Here is a 24374-nt window from a genome sequence, read left to right on the forward strand (position 1 = left end):
TGTTCATACAAACTCTTAGAAGATCGGAATGCAATTTGATGCGCATTGTGCTCTACATGATGAGTGATTGTATGCATACAATTAAAACAATAAAAGTGAATAAATATTTTTCGTAATTTATAGAATGAAGTCCGTCTTACCATGTAAAACGGCCCTTTAATTAATTAAGTACTACTATTAATAAATAAAATTTAGTTATATGTAAAAAAAAACCGTTTTATAGAGTGTAAATTTGCGTAATTATTAATGAGTAAACGCATCATAATATAAAGTCATAACGCATTCATCCTACCTAAGGAATCATCCGTGTAGACGTAGCGACGTCGTCCGCTAACAATTGAATTCATTCTATCGGCGCCTTCTTCATATCGAAGACTTTGAGCATCCATCATTTGAACCCGCATATTTGACAAATGTTGGGCTCGTGATCTACGATCCGAATTCCCTGTGCGACTATTTGGTCGTCCCTGATCTGAATTCGCGTAAGGACGTTGTCCACGACCATTTTCATTGTCGCTTTTTGGAAGCCCCATATTTCTAAGACATTGTTCCAACTGCGCGATTTCGTCCGCTGTACATACATGAACGGTATGTAGTTAGCATTATTAGTCCTTATTGCTAAGCTCATTTTAAAACGAAATGATTTAAAACAGAAACTAGGCCGAATTTATGACAGGTTTCTAACAAAGATTTTTTTTTTTAAAAAAAAAAAACGTTAGTGTGACTGAGTAATTGGTTCATGTTGAAAAGTCGTCAATCGTAAGAAATTAGTTTACGTTAAAAACTCGAAAATCGTAATAGCCTCAAGCATTAAGATTCCTGAAAATACACTGTGCCTGCCAAAATGTTCAAATTGTTCAGATGCATTTTGACTGTCATATTTGAACATATGTAACCAAAAAAAAAAACATATAAAGTGTATAAGTATTACCCAAATTTGCGTGATCTGAATCGCCTCTGGGTACTCGAGATGGTGGCACGGGAGCATGGGCAGGACCGTGGTTAGTTTGGTAATTATAGTTTGGAGTGTCGTATGCATTATTACGCACAGAAGGGGGCACAGCAACACGGGCAGGGTCTTGGTTACTCTGATAATCGCGGTAGTAATTAGGACTATCGTACGTATTATTAGGCACAGCGGCATGGGCAGGACCGTGATTACTTTGGTAATCGTAGTAATAGTTAGGAGAGTTATTATTATACATATTATTATTAGGATTATTAATACGGCTCGAGGATGCCTGTTGACGCTGGGCTTCCGCGACTTCCCTCTCAAGCTTTACCATGGCTTCATTTAGTTGCTTAGCACCTTCTTCCACTAGACGGCGAATAAACCCCATTTTCTTTTATTTATTTTGTTGAGAGTGATTATAGATATATATATGGTTAATAAATGAAAGTTTTGGCTTGCTATTTGGCTTGAAAATGGAACACTTCTATAGGAATTAGAATAAGGCCCTGAAAATGAAAGATAGTACGGAGTACTTGGTACAAACAAGTTTCATGCCTACAACTTCTTTAGACTATTCTTCAAGTATTAAGGCTCGCTCAATGTCTTAGTGGCCATCATGTTGCCTCCAAATAACATTATGACGGGTCAAGTATCACGTATAAGAGCATCCACATTGAAGAGGATGAACCATCCTCTTAGTACTCTCTTTCATCTAGGAGGATGTCCTCTTCAATGTGGGTATATCCTCTTAAAGATCACAATGCAGTAATGGTAAATTTGGTTGATACTAGTCTTACCTTTTGCCACATCATTTTTTTTAAAGAACAACAATTTCATTTCTACAATTCTCGATGGTGAATCCTATTTAGTATTAGCTTGATGAGACCTAACTAACACACTTTTTTATTAATTTATTTAATTCTTAATTACTAAATAAAAAATAAATGAGACAACTATTTTTCTATTGGTTATATTTTCTTGTGGGACCATTTAATTTACTAGCTCCATTTGGCCTACTAAGCTTAATTTAAGCTAGTTGATGTGGAGTGCTCCAATGGTTAAGCAAGTAGCTTGAAATCTTTTTTATTTGCAAGCAAGTCCTTTTAGGTAACCATTGGAGATGCTCTTAACATCCTCTTTGAAGAGGAAGAGGAAGACTTCCTCTATTTATAGAGGATGTTCTTACCTTGGCCTTTGTGCCAAATAAGAGATAAAAATTATAGTGGGTTTACTTTAAAGGTAAAAGAGGAGAGGAAGTTTGCATCCTCTTTGATGTGGACAAAATTAGAGGAAGAGGAAGAAGATAGTGGAAAGTGGGGTAGATGAAAGAAGGTATGATGTGTTAAAAATATAGAATGAAAGAGACTAAGAGAGGAAATAAGAGGATCAAACTATCCTCTTCAATGTACATGCTCTAAGACATAGACAGAATATATTGATATTAGTAAAAGGTTTGTTCTATCTATGCATTGGGATACTAAAAGACTATTATGGATTTATATTTAAAGAAAAATTAATTGCAAGGTATTTTGGCTTTTGTAACCCTTTTCAAAAATGGCTCTGAACATACATGATAGCTTAGTAGAAGTGCATAAGATATGGTCTTATATGAAAAATTATGAATAATCCCTACGAAATTGTTCTTAGAGAGCTCGGTTCAGAGACCTTAAAGATTCTCACTTACTTTGAACATTATTTCAGTCTCACCAACAAAAGAAGTTACGGTTATAAATACGACCTCAAGTTAAAATTTATACCCTTCTGAACATTCCCTATAAAAACATCCTATATATCAAAGATCGGTTTAGAAAAATGAAGTCAATTTCCAGAGATTGTAAATCCTAAATGATCTTTCCCTCTCAATCCGTGTCCTAATTTTTGTTCGTGTCGGGAGCTCTTTGGGTTACAATTAGTGATACGACCCGTTGGAGTTCTACGCAAGGGTGAGGTTCTATGTGAGGGTGAAGTCGCAAGGATTTCGTCATCTCATACATAATTAGCCATATGGTATTTACAATGTTCTATGGAAGGGTGCAGTCGGAGGGTTTCGACATCTCATTCATAATTAGCCATATGCTATTTATAATGACGATAATCTTACTAGAAAAAAACTGATCTGAGGTGTATACAACTAAAATAACTAAGTAAACGCATACGTGGGCTCAACTCCAAAACCCTGGTATTCTTCATCACGAGCAATTTTCTTGACGATTTAACTTTCATCAAGGACCACTTAGATCAATTGGTATTTGGCCAAGTAGTGTTAAAACTCATAACGGAGAACTTTACCGCCCTAGTCATTCTGCCCGGCTCAAATCTGAACTAAACCGGATAGTCTACATCCAAAAAAAAAAAAAAAAAAAAAAAAAAAAAAAAAAAACTTTTGCTAAGGAGAATTTCATCTGTTATAAGCTACTCCCTCCGTACCACACATCAAAGGTAACACTTACTATAAACGGATGTATCACACCAAAGGTAACATTCCTTATTTAGCCCACAACATTACCAAGTTATCCTTATAAGTTATACCCATTTGATATTTATACAAAATGTCATTACATATCCCATTACCACCTACCATACCACTATTAAACCCACAATTACATACCCGACCTATTTTTCCCTCTTTACCCTTACTTTTTCCAAATTTTCTTAAATACTCCATTTTTCCCTACGTTACCTTTGGTGTGGTACGGAGGGAGTATAACTTATACACACTTCGATGTAATCTTTTCCGACCTTCACAAGAATCTGACCTATTAATCATCTTGCCAAAAGAGGAGGGGATAAAAGAAGGTTCGCCAGTCGCCATCAAGGCGAACAGTAGAATGAAGTTGCCCATAAACCTAAGGATGAGTTTATCTAGAGTGGAAGGGGGAACCCCCATCTTCGTGGAAAATTAAGATGTACATTTACATCGCGTAGATTCCACAACTTCAAATACCAGAGATGACAGCCACAATGTACAACATAGAGCATTAGAGCACCTTTAGGAGCAGGCAAATTAACACGAATCTTATAGCTAGATTTCTTCTTATACTCCCGACTATATCAAACATTGTGACTAGTTTCAATGTCAGTGCCCTATGCCAAGTCCGAAAACAGGTTCCCTAATACTACGGATACATACATACAGCATAGCGGGCATGGTCTCAATACCTGCTGTGAGACCAAAATGCACGAGTTATTTAGAGTTTGAAAATTAATGCTGCCACTAAACGGAGATTTAATAACATGATACAATAACCGTCAAATAACTACAAGGTTTAAGTTTCTACCACTAGTGAGACAGAGATATAGTTACACGGATGCTGTCATTTCGAGTTAGACATGGCCTGCTCGAGGCTAATCATAGTGTTCAAATGGCACGCGAACAAACAATTGTCCATGCAGTGTCACCACAGCTGATGTCTGATGGGGGTCAATTCTTGATGGTAAGCTAACAACCTGATCCATGTATAAGATGCATAATTAATAAGAATAAGATGGTAGGATGAGGCTAGTGAAATCCTACACCAACTCCGCTAATAAGTCAACTACCAAAGACTACGGAGTACAACATAAATAAAGCCCAAAAGAGGATTTTAGCTTATTACAAGTAGAAAACAATAATGTAGCCAAGATTTGACCATAAAAAATGACCCATCCAACTGACTGACCGAAGACGCTAATAGAACCTAAATGTGATCCGATCCAACCAGAAACATTGGTAACCTCGTATATACACCTGAGCGGCTGAGCTGTAACCATTGACCCTAAAAGACCTGACTTGATGACCCAACCAATACGTAAAGGAACTGATAGTAGCAAACAAAAACAGATCCCGATGAGAAAGAAGACCTGAAGTTTGTAATATAGTAATATGCCCGAAACAAAGCACCATAATAGACAGTACTCACAATGACCCAACTCGCACACCACCGCAATTACTAACCCTAAAAGACTTAACATACCTGAAACAGCCCAACCCCATTTGACACGACCACAAATGACCTTAATCAGCTCTTCAGTCTTCTCTACCCATTGACCTGACCTAAAATAACCTGACCTTACCTATAGTGACCCATTTTCAGGTCTAATCACTAGCGTACTCTACTGTAACTTTTAGAAGAGAGTATCAACATTGTGATCAGCTTCCGGGACTTTACAAGTAGGTTAGGTTTGTTTCCAGGCTGCTCCACAAGTTATGGTCAATTTCTGTCCGTTCACTGGATCATAAGTATACTTGGCAGGAACTTTTGAAAGAGTTTCGGGATGTTTAAAATTTAATATAGCCATCCTCGGAAATGCTTAAAGATAGTCCACAGTCAACCAGTGTTAAGACTCTTAACAAATGCTCAAGCAAGGTAATGCTGGTTGTCAAGTATATATACAAATGAGTTCTTCATATAAAGTGAACGTCCGATTCAGTCAATGGCATGATCACATTTCAAAATTACCATCATCAACTTCCTACCAAACGTACTTTCAAGAGATCTAGAATTATACCTTTTTGAAGGGTGTCACATTCCATGGATTATCTGGATTTTCAGGCTCTCCAGAAATAACCAAACGGCCTGCTGGATCTGACTGGACCCGCACCTGGAAACAAACAGATAGTGACCACTTGAGCTTTTTATAACAAACACTTCAATAGGAGTTAGTTTCAGTAATCCACCAGCAGAAATAGTCACTTAAACGATAACCTTAAGAATAAAAACTACAACATAATATTTCGTCACCTGAGCAATCCTTTTGCCCTTTACTGGTAAAGTTCTTAACTAAGGACAAATATCAAGAAAAGAAGACTTGGAATTGTATTTTATTTTGATAAATAATACCGTCACAAGTTCACTCACATCCATCATATATCCTTTACCAAAATACAAAAAACAGACAAGATCAGCCTGGGAGCAGATCTGATGGAGGTGGGATGAGGCCCAGCAACTCACATGTTTTCCCAAATAATTAACTTCAATTGTCTAAACATGCAAACTCCAGCCAACTAGCTACAGCTAGAATACTTCGTATAACAACACTCTTAACCTAACCAATTTGACTCAAATACTAGTCGAGATCCTTCCTATTTGATTATTCAACATCTCATCAGAACATTCAAGAGCACTCAACACAAATCAAGACTTTATGCCTTTTGCTTCTCAAAACCAAGCAGAGATCGCATAATATTATCAGCAGGCCTCACTCATCAGATATTCAAATCTGAAGTCACCACCATTGGAACTCTCCAACCTTTAGTTACATGGAAAGAGAGGATGACAGGCTCCAATTACTAACCCAAACATTAAAGATTATTTTCCCACTTATATCCTACTTGTCATTATGAAAAGATGCTACGATCGCAATATCGCATAGCCACATAGGTATTTCCCACTGAAACCAATACAGAATTCAGGAAGTACTCATATAAGTTAAACAATTAACATGGTAGAAACTTTAGTACTGCCAGGGTAGGGATAAATACTGAAGAACATGGATTGTAACTCCAGAAAACAACAGTGGGTATAAATCACACCACTGGCATGAGGAAAGATTGTTCATAATGGAAGCAATAATAGTACCCCACATCTAGTTCTCATTTTAACATCATTCTACATGTAACATTGTAACTCTGGCCTAGCGCTCAAAAAGAATAAAAATTGCGTTATCAGGCGCATTACACAGTTTCTACAAATGATATAAAAATGAGAGAAGAAAAGAAAAAAGGCTTAAAGAAAGAATCAACACCATAGTTGAATAAACAACCTACGAAACCAGATATAAGAAAAGGGGTCACACCTCTTCGCGTAGAAGGCCTGGAACCAAAGCATACACTTCATAGCAGTCTCTCTGATACCAAAACAAACACCCATTGACGTGAAACAACTTTTGAAAAAGCTTACCTAACGCATTTTGATAAGTAAATAAAAAAACAGAAACTTACCGTCGCTCGAACATTAATCTTGACCCAGTCAGCAGGAGATCCAATGTCGATAACTGTGGCATCCGAACTGCCGGAAAGGGCAAAAGAAAGGTTTGGATGCACATAATCAGTTGTGGGAATTTAATGCGAGCAGTAATGCGTTGAACAGGGAATGACAAAAAATCCAGAGACATTCTATACATGCCACACTTCCTAGTTCCTATTAAGGCTCATGCTGAAAGAACTGTCCTGACTTAGATATTCATCATGCTTACATATTTATACTTTCTAAAATCCAGTAACATGTGAGGGAGAAATATTTTGGCAACAAAGGGTAAACCCCAACAACAATATCATGAGGCAAGCTCAGGTACTCTCTTAGAATGAACTATGAACTGAATTAAGTGACTGAAAAGTTTTTCATAGATCTGAGTTGAGCCGGCCTGAGTGATAATAACAATAATGGTTAAGCTGAACTGAATTAGATGTGCTAAACCGAAGTCCAATACATAATGCTTTGTTTCTGATTTGAAAAAAGACTTAACTGTAACTTTGGGAATTTCATCGGTACAGGCTTCACAGCCTCATCAGGCGAGGATGGTTTTTTCCGTTTTAGAATGCCACCTGCAAGAGTAACAGGAAATGATTATCTTTTAAATTAAATTATCCTAGTTGCATGAAAGAACAACTACAATCGATTTTTTAAATGGAGGAAAGGAAGGGGAAGCCGAGAGAGAGAGGGACCAATTTCTTCTGTTTGGATATTAATCAGAAGAGGGACAGCACATGAATAGAAGATATCCTTTTTTTCTCCCTGCCCCTCCAAAGTGTAAATGAAAGCCTTCATACCATCCTTCCTATCCCTTTCCCCTTTTCCCTTTCACTTCCCATTCCCTCAATATTGATACCAAACACCATGCAATAGTTCCAACACAGAATTAAACATGTAAGCAAATCAAGAGGGGAACAAAACCTAGGCTTTTCAAGGGCTTTTCTTTCTTGCTCAATGGCGCCGAATTCTTGTCCTATAAGAAAAAAGAGAAACTATGATGAATCATTAATTAATAGGTAATGAATAATTAATAGGTAAGGATAATGCCACTATTAAATTTACTATGCCTCTCGTTTTGTCAGCACACTAACTAAATAGTTATCAGACCCCGAATAGATATATTTTAGATTTAAATAAGACACTGTTATCTTAACAAAGACAAAGAAAGAAAGAAAGAAGCAGCAAAAAATAAATGTACCTTAACGATTGGATCACTCACTTCACCATTGTCAAGAACACGTTGTGAATGCCATCCCTGCATGGCACGAGCGGCAGCATCTCTGCGTGCCCTTCCTGGTCCAGGTGCCTGACAAATCAACAGTAATGAGCAAAAAAATTTCTGGGAAAACGTAATCTGATTCTACTTCTTCCATCACTTTGGTGGAAAAAGCTATCAACGGTAATCGGGACTCAAGTTCTAGTATATAGAATGAAGGAAGGATATAAATAACAATCAAAACCGACACAAACAAAAAATCATTTGACTAGGTTGTACATTTAACACACTTATATCATCGAAAAATAAGTTAATCAGACCAGCTTTTCTTTTAGACTGCAAGTTACTTTCCTACTCCGCAACTGTATATTAGTCACGAGTTCAACACTGTTGAATAGAAAGATATATACTACTCTAGAGAAGAAGCAACTAAAGAAGTCCAACTCTGTTGAATAAAGTTATAGGAATACACTTACAATCTTACATGCACCCCACAAATTACCCCGCGAAAAAAAATTGACTATCAAACCTACCCCTATATAATTAAAAAAAACGCAACAAAGGGTAGAAAACCCCACCAGGCCACCATCTCAAACCCAGCAACTTCCTTCAAATGTGTCAAAATTAGGCGGGAGTTCAACCAAGCAAAGACGAGGGTTTAAAGACTTAAGGAGTATATTATAGGAAGCAATGCATCAATTAATGTCAATTACACAAGTCCAAACTAAGATTCATTAGAAAAAGAAAGTTAATTAAATAACATATAGCAGTCGTATTCTTAATAATGGTTAATAAGTAGCTGTTTTTATTTGCAACCCCCAAACTCTTGTGAGATCTAACAATTGAAACACAGTACAATCTTTTCGGAAAACAACATGATACCAGGGTTACCAGAATCGTAATACAAGTGATTCGAATTCGTAATACGAATACGTTAATCGCTCAAATAGGGCGTAATTAGGGAAAATTAATTCCTGATTTGGTAAGTAACTAAGTGAATCCGGAAAACTAGCACGATATTCTCTAGTCTCTACGTATTGGTAAGTAGCAATATCGGTATAGCAGACAACTGAAACAGAAAGGGAAAAAATAACCAGTCACCGCATACGAATGCAACTTCTCCAAGCTTTCAACTGAAAAAGGTTCATCGGTATGACAGACTAAATTTCAAGAGCCAGGATACAGAGTAGTTTAAGGTGATACAGCTTCGGAGAGAAAAAAGGGTTTATCAAAACATTAATACTCAAACGAGTACCAAAAGAGTATATGACCGTACGGTCAGTATGCACTATCTTATTTTAGAGAAAATCATTTTTGTTCACCAATCACCAAAACCATGGATATACTAATTAGTTGTATATATTTTTCCCTGGATATAATGATATCTTTGGTTGTATAATATGCAAAAGCGCGCTCAACATGGTTTCAACTGTTAGTTCATAGTCACGCTTCAAGAAGAAGAAGAAGAAGAAGAAGACTTAGTTTCTCCTCATTTCACAAGATTGAGGTTGTTCAACAATCGTCTAAACAACCAACATATAGCTCCAAAATGGACCCAATAAAGATGTAGAGCAATGCAACCAACATTCTCTTTTCAGCCTTATGCAACCAACATTCTTTTCCACATGACTATCAATTGAAGGAGGACAAATATATACTCCCTCCGTCTCGATTTGTCTTACCGTAGATTAAAATACACCTCACAAAGAATTATGAAGGTGAAACGAATGACTGGGACAGAGGAAGAACTACTTTATGGATTTGTGGAAAGTGAAGCTTGGGAAGAAGATAAAAGTGAAGGCTTGGTTACATTGCTCAAAGTTATATGCAAAAATGAAGTCAACTGATAAGCTAATTTGATTAGATACCTGATTTTCAGCAGCCATAGGCACCGACAGATCAGGGAGAACAGTACCATCTGCACTTATCCTATATCTCTCATAATCAAGAAGGGCCTAGAAACAAAAATAATACAAATTACATTATTAAGTATCAGCTGGTCATATGATCTCATCAGCCATCAACTTTATGCAAGCAAAGTAAAACCTCAAAGAACACAGAAACAGAAAACTGTGTAACACAACAAACACCAAACCTTCATTTCTTTAAGTATCTGTGATGAACACTTGAACTACAACATGGATGTACAAGCACTTGCATTTTAACCCATAAACATGGATCATACTTAAAGTAGGCAGCTTTAACACCCTGACACAGCTATTTCTACAAACTGTAGCCAAGTCCACAAAACCACATGTTAGGAGCAAATGGTCCCGCGAAACTATACAGCAGCCTTTTGCCCTTCAAATTGTTGTTAGTTATCGTAAATTTATATTTGGGGAAATGATAAATAGGGTAGGGAATGGGACTTTTCAACATGAACTGAAGAAAGAGAACGCATAGAGCCACAGACCAAATAGCATAATCACCACATTTAAACAAAAATTTCAGTGATAAATAAGTTTCTATCAGCACTACAAACTCAACAGCCTCAAATTACATTCATTAAGCATCCCAATTCAAAAAGGAGACATCAGTGATATAATTCATGACAATCTACAAAAAAATTGTGAAGTCTCAGACAAAGCAACCAGATAATACTCAGAAGAAAAAAAAACATGTCTTCATTACTTCCGTGTCATATACAAAGCTAAGACATGGACAACATGGTAGCAAGATACTTACTCTGATGATACCATTATCGTCACATAAGATATCACAGATCCCGAGTGGTTGGGGGATAAAGAAAGAAGAATTTGTTCTTTCATCATTATACATTTTCAGAAATAAGTACTAGTAATATTATATGACTACTCAATTTTTGTTATCCAGGTAGCATTTATCATTAACTGCCCAGACTTAACTCACGAATTAGCACAAGTGAAACTAACGCAGAAAAGTAAAAAGAACTCTGAAAACAAATGCGATTCAAGATGAATTTAGCCCAATTCACCCGGCAGTAACAAATGGAAAAAATTACCTTCTCATAAAATATTCGGAATGTCCAAGAAATTGTAGTGCAGGTCCTGCCAAATCAAACAGGAAAATATAATGTCACAACACTCACAAGCCCAGGATACATGTGCAATAATAACAGAAAATCAAAGTTTTCAACAAGCCTTTAAAAAGAACACAATATGAATAGTAACAGTCACAGAACAAAAAATAACTAATAAAAAAATCAGATATTAAAGAACTCTTTCTTTTTTATTTTTCTCAATCTTTGACCAGCATGTAAAATATATGACAAAAAGCCATACAACTCTCAAACGTTAGTTGCTAATTTGCTATGTAGCCTATTTTATCAATGAGAGTCAAATACCCCCTTCATCTCAATTTTATTTTCCCAATTCTGTAGTACAAGGAAACCAATATATGACAAGTAAAGTGAGTTGGTAAAGTGAAGTGAAAGAGAAAGAAGATAAATTAACACTCAAAGGGGAAAGTGAAAAGATTATAATGGGACAGCTCAAAAAGAAAGTGCGAAGATTACATTGGGATAGAGGGAGTATATGATAACAAAATTTGTCAAACTATGATTACATCTACAACAGGTGGGTAGGTCGGCTCTTAGACAGTGAGTCAAAAATTTCTTTCAAAAGCATAAGTTCAGCAAAGTAAAAGGAAAAAACCTAATGGGATCTTCAACTTCAAATAAAAAGTTCAAGTGCAGAAGATCTGAAATTCTGAACTACTTACTAAATATCAATGATCTCTTTATATCAAATGCATATACGGTGTCATTAACAAATTTGACCACTAACACATATGAAGTATGAAAGCATTACAAAAGAGGCAGTGATAATTACTTTGGAGGTTTGAATGATTCACCCACTTGCCGCCAGTATTTACAAGCTGTCACCTGCTTACAAAGATAACAATTATCAAATACAATTATCTAAGGACAACACAAACACATTAGTATGAACGGGATATCTACTATAATGCCAACATGCAGATTTAAGGGAGCAATAAGACGGCATCTTGTCAATCTCTTTCCATGGAAAAACAAAATGGAATTCTACTATATCAGCACTTACACTTCTGCCATATATGAGCAGATTCCTGATATCCTACAAATAATGCAGATACTCGGAATGAACCATAAACAATTCAGAAACAACAAAACAAATGAGTATATTTCCCATCAAATTTTTATACGAAAAAGATCTACTCTCTTCAAACTCGCCTTTGAAGGAGAAGAAGCCTTTTAGGAAAGCCCGCCTCCTGCTAGCTAACATAAAAAGAGATTCTTGGATACGCATCAGCTTCACTAGCATAGCTAGCGACCAATATCTTCCATTTTGAAAATCTTTAGCAAAGTTCTTGTACTCTAGTTTCTGGCTTAAATTCTTGGAGTATAGTACTTCCTCCCTTTAAATCTAAGCACCATGCACCAACCTTTTTCCGTGAGAGGAATTTTCAAAATTTATAGGGTGTTTGGCTTTGAAGGGATGGAGTTGGCAAAGACGAAAAATATATTGTCCCATGATCCTAAGGTACCATGACTCAAATAAAATGTCTGAAAGAAGAACCTGTCAACCTGTTGGACTTAAGACACTTACAGGAAGCATTCAAAGTTTCAAAGTTTTTGCTCTCAGATGAAGTTCAAGTTTTTATACCCCACGATACATAAGGTAAAAAAAACTGTCAAGTTAGCAAATGTAACAACAATAGAGCCTTAATCCCAAATTGATTTATTCGCTAACATAAATCATCTTTTGAAACTATGAAAGTGTCAATGACCAGTAAAATAATAAAAAGAAAGGAAAACAATACACCATCAATATATATAAAGCTAAAAAAAGTCCCACAAATTAAAGTTTTGTAAAGGGAAAAATAAAATAATAAGAATAAAGAAAATGAAGATAAATCAAAAGAAAAACCGATAAGAATGTAGGGAATGACAATAAAAAAAATAATTGAAAAAAAAAAAAAGAGGATTATAAACAATGTGACCATTTGCAGATTTTGCCTTTTTGAGTGGTTTTGGATCATAGTATTATAGCCACGGTCCTAGACAAAACAAGCCAAACTACATCATATACACAGATTATTTTCCTTTGTTTTGTCCAACGTCATATTTTCTTACAACCCCAAAAGCATGATACAACTTTCAACCAAGTTTGTTTTCTTGGCTATTCACTACCCCTGGCCCTCACAATATTGCATGTTCCCAATCTGAGCTTCCCATCTGGGCCTAGTTGGTGTACGTCTTTTATGTCCAAAGTTCCAAACCACCTAAAGCGGTTTTCCCTCGTCTTATCTTCAACAGATGTAACTCAAACTTTCTCCATAATCACCTCAATTCCAAACAAATCCTTTTGTGTATGCTCACACGCCCCAAATAGCATACACATCTCCTCCATATCCATATTTTGACTGTGACATCGCTTTAGGACCCAACAATCATGTCATACCAACAAAGCAGGCATAACTGCTATACGGTGAATTTACCCTTTGACTCCATGAGGCTTGTCGAGATCACACAAAAAACTTTGTGACACTCTTTCACTTCAACCAACCGACTTTGATTTTGTGAGCCGCACGCCAACCAATTCTTTTCTGGATAATAGATCCTAAATAAGGAAGAAAGTCGGAACTATCTTCCCAGTCCCCTCTAACATCAACGTTCCTGCCGACTGCCTCTCTTTTAGCAAAACCTAACTCTATATATTCATCTTTGCTTTTGCTCAACCTAAAGTCTACAAGTGCAAATCGACAAATTATATGATAGTGTGTACATCAAACTTCATATGAGCTGGGACCTAAGCACTAAACAAGATTACGAGCCACAATCCCTAGCTAGCTCAGATTTGGTTCCTCTCAGATTCTCATAGACCATTTTCCTCATAGTACTAACCACATAGGAATTTGATAAAGAAATCGTTGGTTGCCTTATAAGTGGAAAATCCAACCAAAACTAGCGAATTGAGAATTGAGAGGATGAAAAAAAATAAAAAAGTAAAAAGCATCAGCCCCTTTTTCTCCTAAGCCACAGCACAAAGCCACAAACATAATCCAAGTGCCTCAAGCGCTCAAAGACGCGCCTATGGGGAGGTAAGTAGTCGTCACTCGTAAGTACGCAAGATTTGCTTTGTATTGAAAACGTAGTTGAATTGTCTATGGATCACCTATTTATCCATAATCAAACTTCAAAAAAAAAAAAAAAAAACTGAAATTTGCGACAAGAGTTACATTAAGCACTTCCTACTTCACAATATAAGAAGTAGATAGAGTTTAGCCAAACATTCTACTTTATTTTATCAAGCTCCAAAACCAAATATAATAAAAAACACCTGGATCCACTGGAAATGTATATATTTCTCCTATGGCGATAAATAAGCAAAAGAAAAAAAAAACTCCACAATTTGAGTCAAATACAGATCTTAAGATTTAGCTAGTCAAAAGCATTATCGCTCCTTAGCACATCTCTGGCTCCTAATGCAAGGCGTCACACAATTTTCATGCATATCCCACAGATGATGTATGGATGGTTATGAGAACATATTAAGCCGTCTTCAATTATCATTTCAAATAATCGAGAAATTTTAAACAGACCTTTCCAGAACACCTAGGATCCAGCTTTTAACACAAGTTATGTATTGTATTTTATCTCTATCAATTATATTCAGTGGTACAACTATTTGAAGAAAAAAAAAATTGGACCTTGGCAGGCTAAGAAAACAAAAACAAATATCTAAATAACAGCTAAAAAGGTGTAAAAGTTGATAAAACATAAACAGTCGTACCTTATCATAGCCGCCCAACTTAAGAACCGCTCTCCATAGCCTGACAGCAGAAGAAAAACATATCAGCCAGAACACACCTACACTTCCACAAAAGTTAGCCAAGATTTAACTAAACAACAAGCTCCTGAAGCAAGAAAAGCTTCACCCAGCATAACAAGAGAAGGACCACATAAACATACTTTAGTAAATTCAGGGGCACTCCATAAAACTTTGGTGGCTTAAAGTCTAGACCTCTCTCTTTATGAAATTTATGGAGCTCCATTATAAATGCGGCTTGTTCTTTTTCAGTTCCTGATTCTCCTCCACCTGATATATCTGAGTCAAACATAGACAGATTACTAGGATTTTTGCTTTCTACATCCACAGGGCCTCCTATTTTTACCCCGTCTTTTACTTCTTTCTTCACCTCTTCTGCCTTCGAGGGTGAAGACTGAGCGTTCGGAGATGCACTTGCGTGTGATCTGGAAAGACTTTCATCGTCCATGCTATGATGGTTGAGTGAATCTCCAACATCCACTTTTATGCCATTGTCCTCGTCCATGTCTGATCTCATGGAGGCTTTTTCGTGGTTTACTGGAGACTTCTGAACTGAATCATTTGGCATGGAGACCACCTGTCCATCAAGGTCTACTTGATTGTTTTCCCCGCAACAAAAAAAAAAAGAAAAAGGGAAAAATACATTTCAGAATAGTACATAAGAATTGCCTCTTACTAACACAGAATGGGATGTATAGACTTAAAAAACAATTAAAACTTTTCCAAGATGTCGTACCACCATCATCCACATTGGATACAATATTGTCCATCTGCAAATCTTTACCATTTTCAACTGCATCAATAGGAGAACCTACGTTCTCGTCAGAATTTTTTTCAAAAGAAACCTCCACAAGTGAATCTTCCCCACCATCATTAGATGACACTTTAACTTGTTGCAACTTATTCTCTTGCTCATCATCATCCTCTGATTCTTCTGTCTCTTCATCGTTATCTTCCTCTTCAGCCTCGCTTGCTGCCTCTTCCTCGTTAAGAGCTTCCTTGTCCTCCCTTGTCTTCTCTTCTCCCATCTCAATATCTTTCACTGCAACATTGTTTATTGATTCGGGATTGTCTTGACAGGGTTGCTCAACCTCCTTCTCCTCAGTCATAGATTCAACATAAACCTTCAAAAACACACAATATCGAGGATAAGTATTTGTTGGTAAATGCATACATATCAACAGACACTCAGTATGTAAGGGTAGGGGTTTCTGTTTTCCTCTTAGTGCTTGATTACAAGGGACATTAATAATTCTTTGAGATGTTAATGTTATTAGCATCCAATCCAAGCATATGTTTTCGGTTTCTGACAGTACATGAGTTTTACCAGATAAATCAATCTTCAAATTTGAAGCAAATGAAAATAATTAAAGGCTTGCTAATTATGATTCATAGTTCCTAACTCCTAACACCATGCTAAAAAAAACAAGTGTATAATTTGGAGTGTTGTAGCTTATTGTCCATTATCATTTGTAAACTCCAATCATAGCATTGCAGGAAGAATTGATGTGTAAGAATAACACACATGAAGCTTTCACCAAACTTGCAAAATTCGACATTTCACTTCTTATAGATTTATCAATTTAGTACGAAGTAATTATTTAACACATAAGAGCAACCATGCGAGGCTATTGAGAGGTATGTAAAATGCACCCAAGAGAACAAGCTCCTGAAAGCACAAATCTAAGCACTAGCGAACCATAACTCCGAATTATACTAAGCTCACAAGATCATCCTCCTTATGACACTTAAAAACATATGAAAGTGATACATAAGTAGATTAAATATTGTAGTCAGCATGACTTAGGCATTTCATCTCATAATTCCTAATCTTGCACTAATTCTGTCTCATCTTTGTATAACCTAGAATCTAGAGCTGTTCAAATAACCCACTTATTGCAGCAACACCCAAAGTTCTTCTATGATTTTACACTGTATTTTCCTTAACCTTGCACAGCCTGCTCAAACTCCGCGCGGCTTTTTATCTCAATTTGAATGTTCGGTAATTTCAAGAGCTAGAGTTGAAATTTCCATTTTCAGGGAAGTAAGCTATTATCATTGTTTTCATGAAGCCACGCCGGCACACCCAATGTTCTCTTATGTTATCAGCATTTAATTTCCACTAGCTACAACTACCGGCTAAAAAGAACAGCTTTTATTCTCGATTGATAATCTCAATTTGAATCTTCAGTCATTGCAAGTGCTAGAACTGAATTTTCCCTTCCTAAACAAATAAGCGATTATCGTTGTTTTGATGAAACCAATAAAGTTTCGGACTTTATGACCAATTTGGGACATTCATTTCATACTTTCAAGTTGGAATGTTGGATTCATACCCAGGGCAGTCGATTTCCTCCCTTATCTTGATTTTCATATGTTCTTATCATCATCCTGTAATTACCAGTCCCCGCCGTAATCCATTCACACAAATACTTAAATACTCATAAGACGGCACACAAGCAAAACGTAAAAACCGGTTCTTTTGGTAGCTATTTTACACTAATATGGACATATGGTCCATGAATTTTGTGTGAATTGGGTCCGAATAACACGAATTTGTGTAGAACCGCCTTACACAAAGACTAATTGAAACATCTAACATGCAGAAATACGGCACACACAAAAAGAAAACAAAAATTAGGGCAAACAACACAATTATATGCACAAAAAAAATAAAATTGAGGGAACCGAAACGTATCGAAACAAAAATTGAAAAGTATATACGAAACATACACTGATTGAACATACATGATACACCTTATGAAAGCAAAGCGCGGAAAAAAAATTAAGGTGAGGGAAAAATTAAAAAGAAATGTGAATAAAATAGATAAAATTAAAGGGAAATTAATACCTGCAATTGAAATTGGGGGAAAATAATTGCCGGCTGCGGCGGAAATGTCGTCGGAAAATTGGTGTGTTGCGGTGGAGAGAGTGATACAAGTTCAAGAAAGGAGTTGGGTATTTGGGTTCGTTCAACTGTATGTATCCTAATGGCTTTGTTTAATTGGAATATATCATTTTTATCCAATTCAAAAATGAGGTTGGTTCGTCTTATTTTGTGAGATTAGTTTTTTTTTTTTTTTTGGGTCTAAATCATTTGGTAATCCGAACCACATTGGGCCGACTAATCCGGATTTCGGGGCGTGCCGACTAATCCGGATTTCGGGGCGTGTCCAAGGATTACGGTATTTAAACCCCTCCCAATCGCAGTTGTGGGGGATCGATCCGCAAACCTCCCTGCCAAGCGCAGCCCCATGCTACCACTGCGCCAACCAACGATTGGTATTTTGTGAGATTAGTAGCCGGATTATTTCTCTTTGGAGAGGATTTTAATTGGAGGAAAGCATTTTTTTTTTGTGCTGATTTTCACAGTACATATTTTACTCATTATAGTATAATGTTGACAATTATGCCCTTTCATTTCTCCACCCATTTTCGCTCTCTACTTTCTCTCCTTTATATTCTCTCTAATTATACACCCATTTCCCTCTAATTTCACATCATCCTATTTCCGGCTACTATTGACGACTTGGAAGAGGGGCTTGCGGCCGTCTATGTTATCTACTATTGGTCGAATGTTAGTACTGGATTGCACTTTATGTAAGTTCTCACAAAATGAAACACGCCTCATTTCAAGTTCTTCCAAAGATGTCCGAGAGATGCAGATTTATCACAGGATAGCTTACAAATTCCTCACATCCACTGGTCTGAGATTAATATGAAGATTACGGACGAATACATATCAACCGACAACAATTAAGAAAATCAATAACGCTAGTTAATTTTAACATAAACCCTAATTAAAAAAATACAAAAGTATAGCAAAGAGTCAAATTAATTAGTACGTAATAACTAATTATAATGAATTAATTCATTAGTAATAATGGATTAATGAATTACATATCTCCTATACTTGAATAATCATTTATAATTGAAGAATTTGAAGGAGTTAATGCAAAGAGAATTAAGTTTGATGTTTTTTTGACAGGGATAAACAAATGAAAAGTTTGGTGTAAAAAGTACTGTGATGAGTAAAAATTGTACTGCGAAAATAAATTACGTTTTTTTTTTGTTGATAATAAATAAATGTATATTATTAAAGTAGGTAAAATAATTAGAATGGTATAAATTAATTCAAAGGGATAGTGATTTATTAATTCCTCCGTTTCAATGAAGTGTATACGTCAATGTACGTTTTCTTTTGCTTATATCTTCAGTAGAGCTGATCATATGGCCCAGGCCCGCTAGCCCGACCCGGCCCAGCCCAATTTTTTTCCGGGATTGGGCCTCGATTTTAGGCCCGAAGAGCCCATGGCCCGAATCAATATAATATGGCCGGGTTTGGGCCGCCTTTACGGTCCGGATTTTGGCCCGGCCCGGCCCGAACATATGCAAAATTTACGAATATGTATAATTGAAGAATGTTAATAAGCATTTAGTAAAATAATTAACCAATTAATTGTTCTATTGTAAATAAGCCGTAGTCACTTGTTTACATGTATTAGTTTGATAAGGGTTAGTATTTTCAGTTAGCAGTATTTATATTATAAAAAATGAGCTAATGATTTTGTATTACACTAGTGCCGATAAATTGTTTACCATTATCGGTTTGCTAAGTCAATGTTTTTGAGCCTAAAGAACAACAAATATCAAATCAATTACAAAACTAAAACAACATACATGAGTGAGCACCGCACTAAAATATATTATTACACTACTAAAAATTGTGCATTTAGTTTTTATGAGTCACCTCAAGCGGTTCATAAAAGCTACATTAGGTTACTACTTTTTAATTGACAATACTCGAAAAAAATCATATAATTCTATACGAAATTTTTGATAATAAATACACAAAGTATCTAACTTCATAATGTAGATTTCTAAACTTATTTCAATAGGAAAAATATTTAGCCTGAATTGGCCCGACTCGGCCCGAAAGCCCGCAAGGGCCGGGTTTGGGCCGATAAAAATAGGCCCGCGCGTGTAGCTCGGCCCGACCCGACCCGCACGCGTGGGCTTAATTTAATGCTTGGACCCGGCCCAAACCCGGCCCGGCCCATGATCACCTCTAATCTTCAGCTACACACTAGTTTTAAACCCGTGCATTTTGCACGGGTTTGCTAATAAAAGTTTGAAAGAAAATCAAATATATATCGATTTTACTTATGTTGAAATATTTTTTATTTTTTTTATTAGTCCTAAAAATATTATGTTTTTTTAACTTTTTCAGATGGTTAAATTTATATTATCCCACTACACCCGTGTTTTCCCAACCACCTCTTGTGAAGGAACCCGACCAACCCATTGAAAATGAGAGTGATTATCGCTCAATTGTTGGCAGCTTACAGTATCTCTCCCTAACTCGGCCAGATATCGCACACTCCGTCAACAAATTAGCACAATTCCTCACCCATCCTACGATAAGTCACTTGGCAGCGCTAAAACGACTCTTACGTTACCTTCAAGGGACACTCCACCTTTGCATTCAGCTCACAAAAATGACACTCTTGTGTCTTCACGCCTTCTGTGATGTCAAGGGGCCGGTGACCCGACTGACTATGTCTCTACTATTGGATATATTTTCTACCTTGGCAATAATCATGTCTCTTGATCATCTCGAAAACAACGAGCCTTGTCTAGGTCCTCCATTGAGGCTGAATTTCGCGGTATTGCAGATACCACCTCCGAGGTATTATGGCTTACGTCCCTTCTTCATGAATTAGGTATCACTGTCACTAAAGGTCCCACGATTTACTGTGATAACCTCAGCGCAACACATTACTCCGCTAATCCAGTTTTTCATTCAATGATGAAGCATTTTGCTCTCGCCTTCCATTTTGTCAAAGAACATATTCGCCTTGGCTCTATTCGATTATAGCATATTAATGGCAGCGACCAATTAGCGGATACACTAACCAAGCCCTGACACAAGCCACGTTTCCTTGATTTGTTTTCCAAGATTGGACTCTATCAAACACCGTCCATCATAAGCGGGAATGTCAAAGATACTAATCCTTTGTCAATGATACTACAACTAATTTTTTCCATAAATCAAGGGACTTAAGTTAGTCAATTTGCTTATATTAGGAATACATATCTTGGTTGTTTTAGAATGTATATTAGGCTTATTGTTTTCTTTTATTTGCTTCTAGAATTATGGCAATTATATTATATACTTAGCTAACATTCACAGCTTGTAATTTTAGTATATAAAATCCCTTGTAATCATAGTTTATATTCATTCAATAATATACATCATTTATCTTTTAGACCATTCCCAAGTAAGGTCAATTGCTGGATCATGACCTTGCTTGGTCATGCTAATGACTTAATTAAGCAAAATAATTGGTGACCAAATATGGTTAATTTGTGACCTTCTACAATAAAAGGTCAATTTGTGACCATTGTTGAACAAAATTGACCACCTTAGTGACCACCTAGTTGTACAATTTCTATTGGTTGAATAATAATAAAAACAATAAAAAAAAGTCTTCATTGCAAACTGTGAGCCATTGCCAGTTTCATTTGCCAGGAATTGCCAGCTTTTACCTTCTTCATTCACTATCTCTACTACCCTTCATTCACTCCAACTCCAACTTCAACCAATACCTACCAATAATAAAATTAACGGAAAATTCACGTGGTAACCTCGAACTTTGCCACTTTTCACGTGGTACCCAACTTTTTAAGTTTGTGCACATAATATCCTTGAAATTTGATTTTCAAGCACAACGTGCCTTTTTATCGTTTTTAAAATTTTCAATTGGTCATAAATTATAGACCAGAAATCGGAATTGACTAATTTTTTTTTCAAATTGATTATCTCTTCGAGATCTATAGATTGATAAAACGAAAATGGTCATTCGGAAATTTAAGATCGAAGATATGGTTGATTTGAGATTTTCGTTAAACAAAAACCCTATAAAATCTCAGTCGACAATTTTTTTTCCACAAATCATAGATTATGATGAGATAATCATTTTAGGAAAAAAAATTAGTCGATTCAGAATTCCGGTCTAGGAGTTATGCGCAATTGAGTTTTCTTATAGCGACAAAAAGGGTATGTTGTGCATAAAAATCAAACATGGAGGATATAATGTACACAAACTTAAAAAGTTGGGTACCATGTGCAAAATGAAAAAGTTCGAGGGTACCACGTGAATTTTCCGTAAAATTAAACACACATTAATTAACTTATTATTTTTTAAAATAAAAAAATTCTCATAAAAAAAGGATAAAATGCAGTCAATTTTTATTATCTTCTACCCAAAAAAATTACTTACAGTAAAAAAAAAACATTTACATATCTCAAATTTTCAAAAAATTATGGATTTAAATGAATATGATATTTCAAATTATGCCACTGATGATGAATTTGCTCCAAACTGCAAATCAAGTTAAGTCTTGACAAGGCTTTCACAATAAAGGATTTAGGACCGATGGGATACTTTCTGGGATTGTAAATAGCAAGGAACGACACTGGAATACTACTTAATCAAGAAACTATGTCACATATATAATTAAAGATCTGGGAATAGAGAACTGCACAACAACTTTCCCAGTGCCAAGGGGACTAAAATTGTCCATAGATCAAGGGGAATTATTACATGATACAGAGGATTGATAGGCAGACTCTTATATTTGAATTTAATAAAAGCCTGATATCTCCTATTTAGTCCAACATCTCAGTCAATTTTTGACACAACCAAGACTATCACACTTACAAGCTGCACTACATGTAGTCAGATATTTGAAACACACAATTAATGCAGGGCTATTTTATCCTCCTGACAGTGAGTTAAGTTTGAGTTCATATTCAGATGCAGACTGGGGAACATGTGCCTTCAGTTGTAAATCACTATCAGGTTATTTTGTGTTACTTGGCAACTCATTAATATCATGGAAAAAACAGAAGACAATGAGCAAAAGTTCTGCAGAGGCAAAATATGGATGCATGTCTTACACAGTAGGGGAGATAGTGTGAATGGAAAGGCTTCTCAAAGATCTCAATGTTCATGTACAGACACCTATCAATATCTACTGTGACAACAAAGTTGCCCAACATATTGCCCTTAATCCAGTGTTTCATGAAAGAACAAAACACTTGGACATTGATTGTCACTATGTTAGAGAAAGGATTCAAGAGGAGTTTATCACAACTAAGCATGTCATGTCCAGTTTACAACTTGCAGACCTAATGACAAAAGCACTAGGAGGACAGCATCACAATTACTTGTCACAATGGTTGGGTATGCAGTTCTTAAGCGATTCTAGCTTGAAGGGGGAGTGTAGAAATATAAGAGACATTCAAGCTACTAATCACATTACACAGAAGCTTAGCACACAGATTGATGACATGGACAAAGTTAGTTAGGATTTGTGTTAGTTTGTTGAGACTTATATATAAGTAGTTTGTTGCATTCATTTCATAATTAAATACAATGTAAACAAAACATAAATATATTTTTTCATTAAAACTTCTTCTTTATTTACCTTTGTTTAGCTCAAGCTCAAAGCTCATACAACAATGGTGATTAGAGTTGGTTTTACATGGTATCAATCGCGTAGGTTGTGATCCTTCGATCAATTTTTTTGCTTACGCAACATTTGATCTTCATTTTACCTCATAATTCTGGTAATAATTATGTATAATTCAGTTGAATTTCAGAATTTCTCATTCTTCATTTCTACATCAAAATTAAGATACGCCAGGTCAGACCCAATCAAGGTGGCTTGATAAATATATAGCCAGTCCACCCATATGGGAGAATTTTCAAGAATCCATACGTCAGAATTAACAGGAATGATCCCGTTATCCTTCAAAAATTTATCAAACTCATCATGTTTGAGACGATTGGGGAAATAGTGTTGTTCTCCAAGAGCCTTCGTTGGCTTAAACTCAATTTTTTTGTAGAAGATTGTGACTGTATCAACAGCTGCAACAGAGGATGCATCTCCAAGAATGATGAGTTGATTTTCAGAAGTTGTTTCGACATGATTAGGAACCATTGGAGTGCTGGGAGTAACAACACCCATGGTAGATTTTCTATTAGTAACCATGATTAAATTTTTGAGTGTTTTCTAGGTTTTTACGATGAAGATTAAAGAATAAATTCGAAAAAACTGCAGAAAATTAATCGGTTTTTGGTGAAAAATAAGGCATGAAGTGAAGAAGTTATTTATAGACGGTAAAAATTGGGGTTTACTGCAACCAGCCATTTTCTTAATGATGAAGCACACAAAATCATCCTCGAGAAGTTATCTAAAGATGAAAAGAGAAAGTTGTCTCCTTATTACTGCCCTGGCCCAACGGTAATAAGGAGATAAGGAGCAATTGTTGGGCTTGAAATTTCGCACTATTGGCAGGATATAATTCTACTATGGCCTGACAATCAGGGTAGGTTCGATAGGGTAGTTCAAGTTTGGCATTAGTCGCTGAGCCTAGACTTCCGCATCAGCTTCATGAT

At 36.1% G+C, this 24374-nt stretch overlaps 1 protein-coding gene across 1 annotated transcript; it reads right to left on the reverse strand.

Moving 5' to 3' along the window:
* Window positions 1-4139: 4139 nt before the first annotated feature.
* On the reverse strand, window positions 4140-17945 carry LOC141647984 (AT-rich interactive domain-containing protein 6-like). The gene is made up of 14 exons (XM_074456392.1): window positions 17759-17945; window positions 15644-16031; window positions 15051-15498; window positions 14872-14911; window positions 11929-11981; window positions 11100-11145; window positions 9988-10074; window positions 8102-8209; window positions 7825-7876; window positions 7397-7475; window positions 6873-6939; window positions 6728-6778; window positions 5441-5533; window positions 4140-4399 (listed from the first exon to the last, which is right to left on the reverse strand). Exons 2-14 carry the CDS (start codon window positions 16014-16016, stop codon window positions 4298-4300), a joined length of 1599 nt encoding a protein of 532 aa, XP_074312493.1. The 5' UTR covers window positions 16017-16031; window positions 17759-17945; the 3' UTR covers window positions 4140-4297.
* Window positions 17946-24374: the final 6429 nt, after the last annotated feature.

The sequence above is a fragment of the Silene latifolia genome, chromosome 3 (assembly GCF_048544455.1).
Source record: "Silene latifolia isolate original U9 population chromosome 3, ASM4854445v1, whole genome shotgun sequence".
NCBI lineage: Eukaryota > Viridiplantae > Streptophyta > Magnoliopsida > Caryophyllales > Caryophyllaceae > Silene > Silene latifolia.

Bases quoted from the DNA above. Each gene is read 5' to 3' on its own strand.
- LOC141647984 (XM_074456392.1), bottom strand. From the start codon at position 16,016: ATGACTGAGGAGAAGGAGGTTGAGCAACCCTGTCAAGACAATCCCGAA. The intron at 11,982-14,871 runs GTACGACTGTTT...CTTTGTAAGCAG, and splicing joins AGTTGGGCGGCTATGATAAG to GTGACAGCTTGTAAATACTG. The intron at 7,877-8,101 runs GTACATTTATTT...TTTTTCTTATAG, and splicing joins TGAGTGATCCAATCGTTAAG to GACAAGAATTCGGCGCCATT.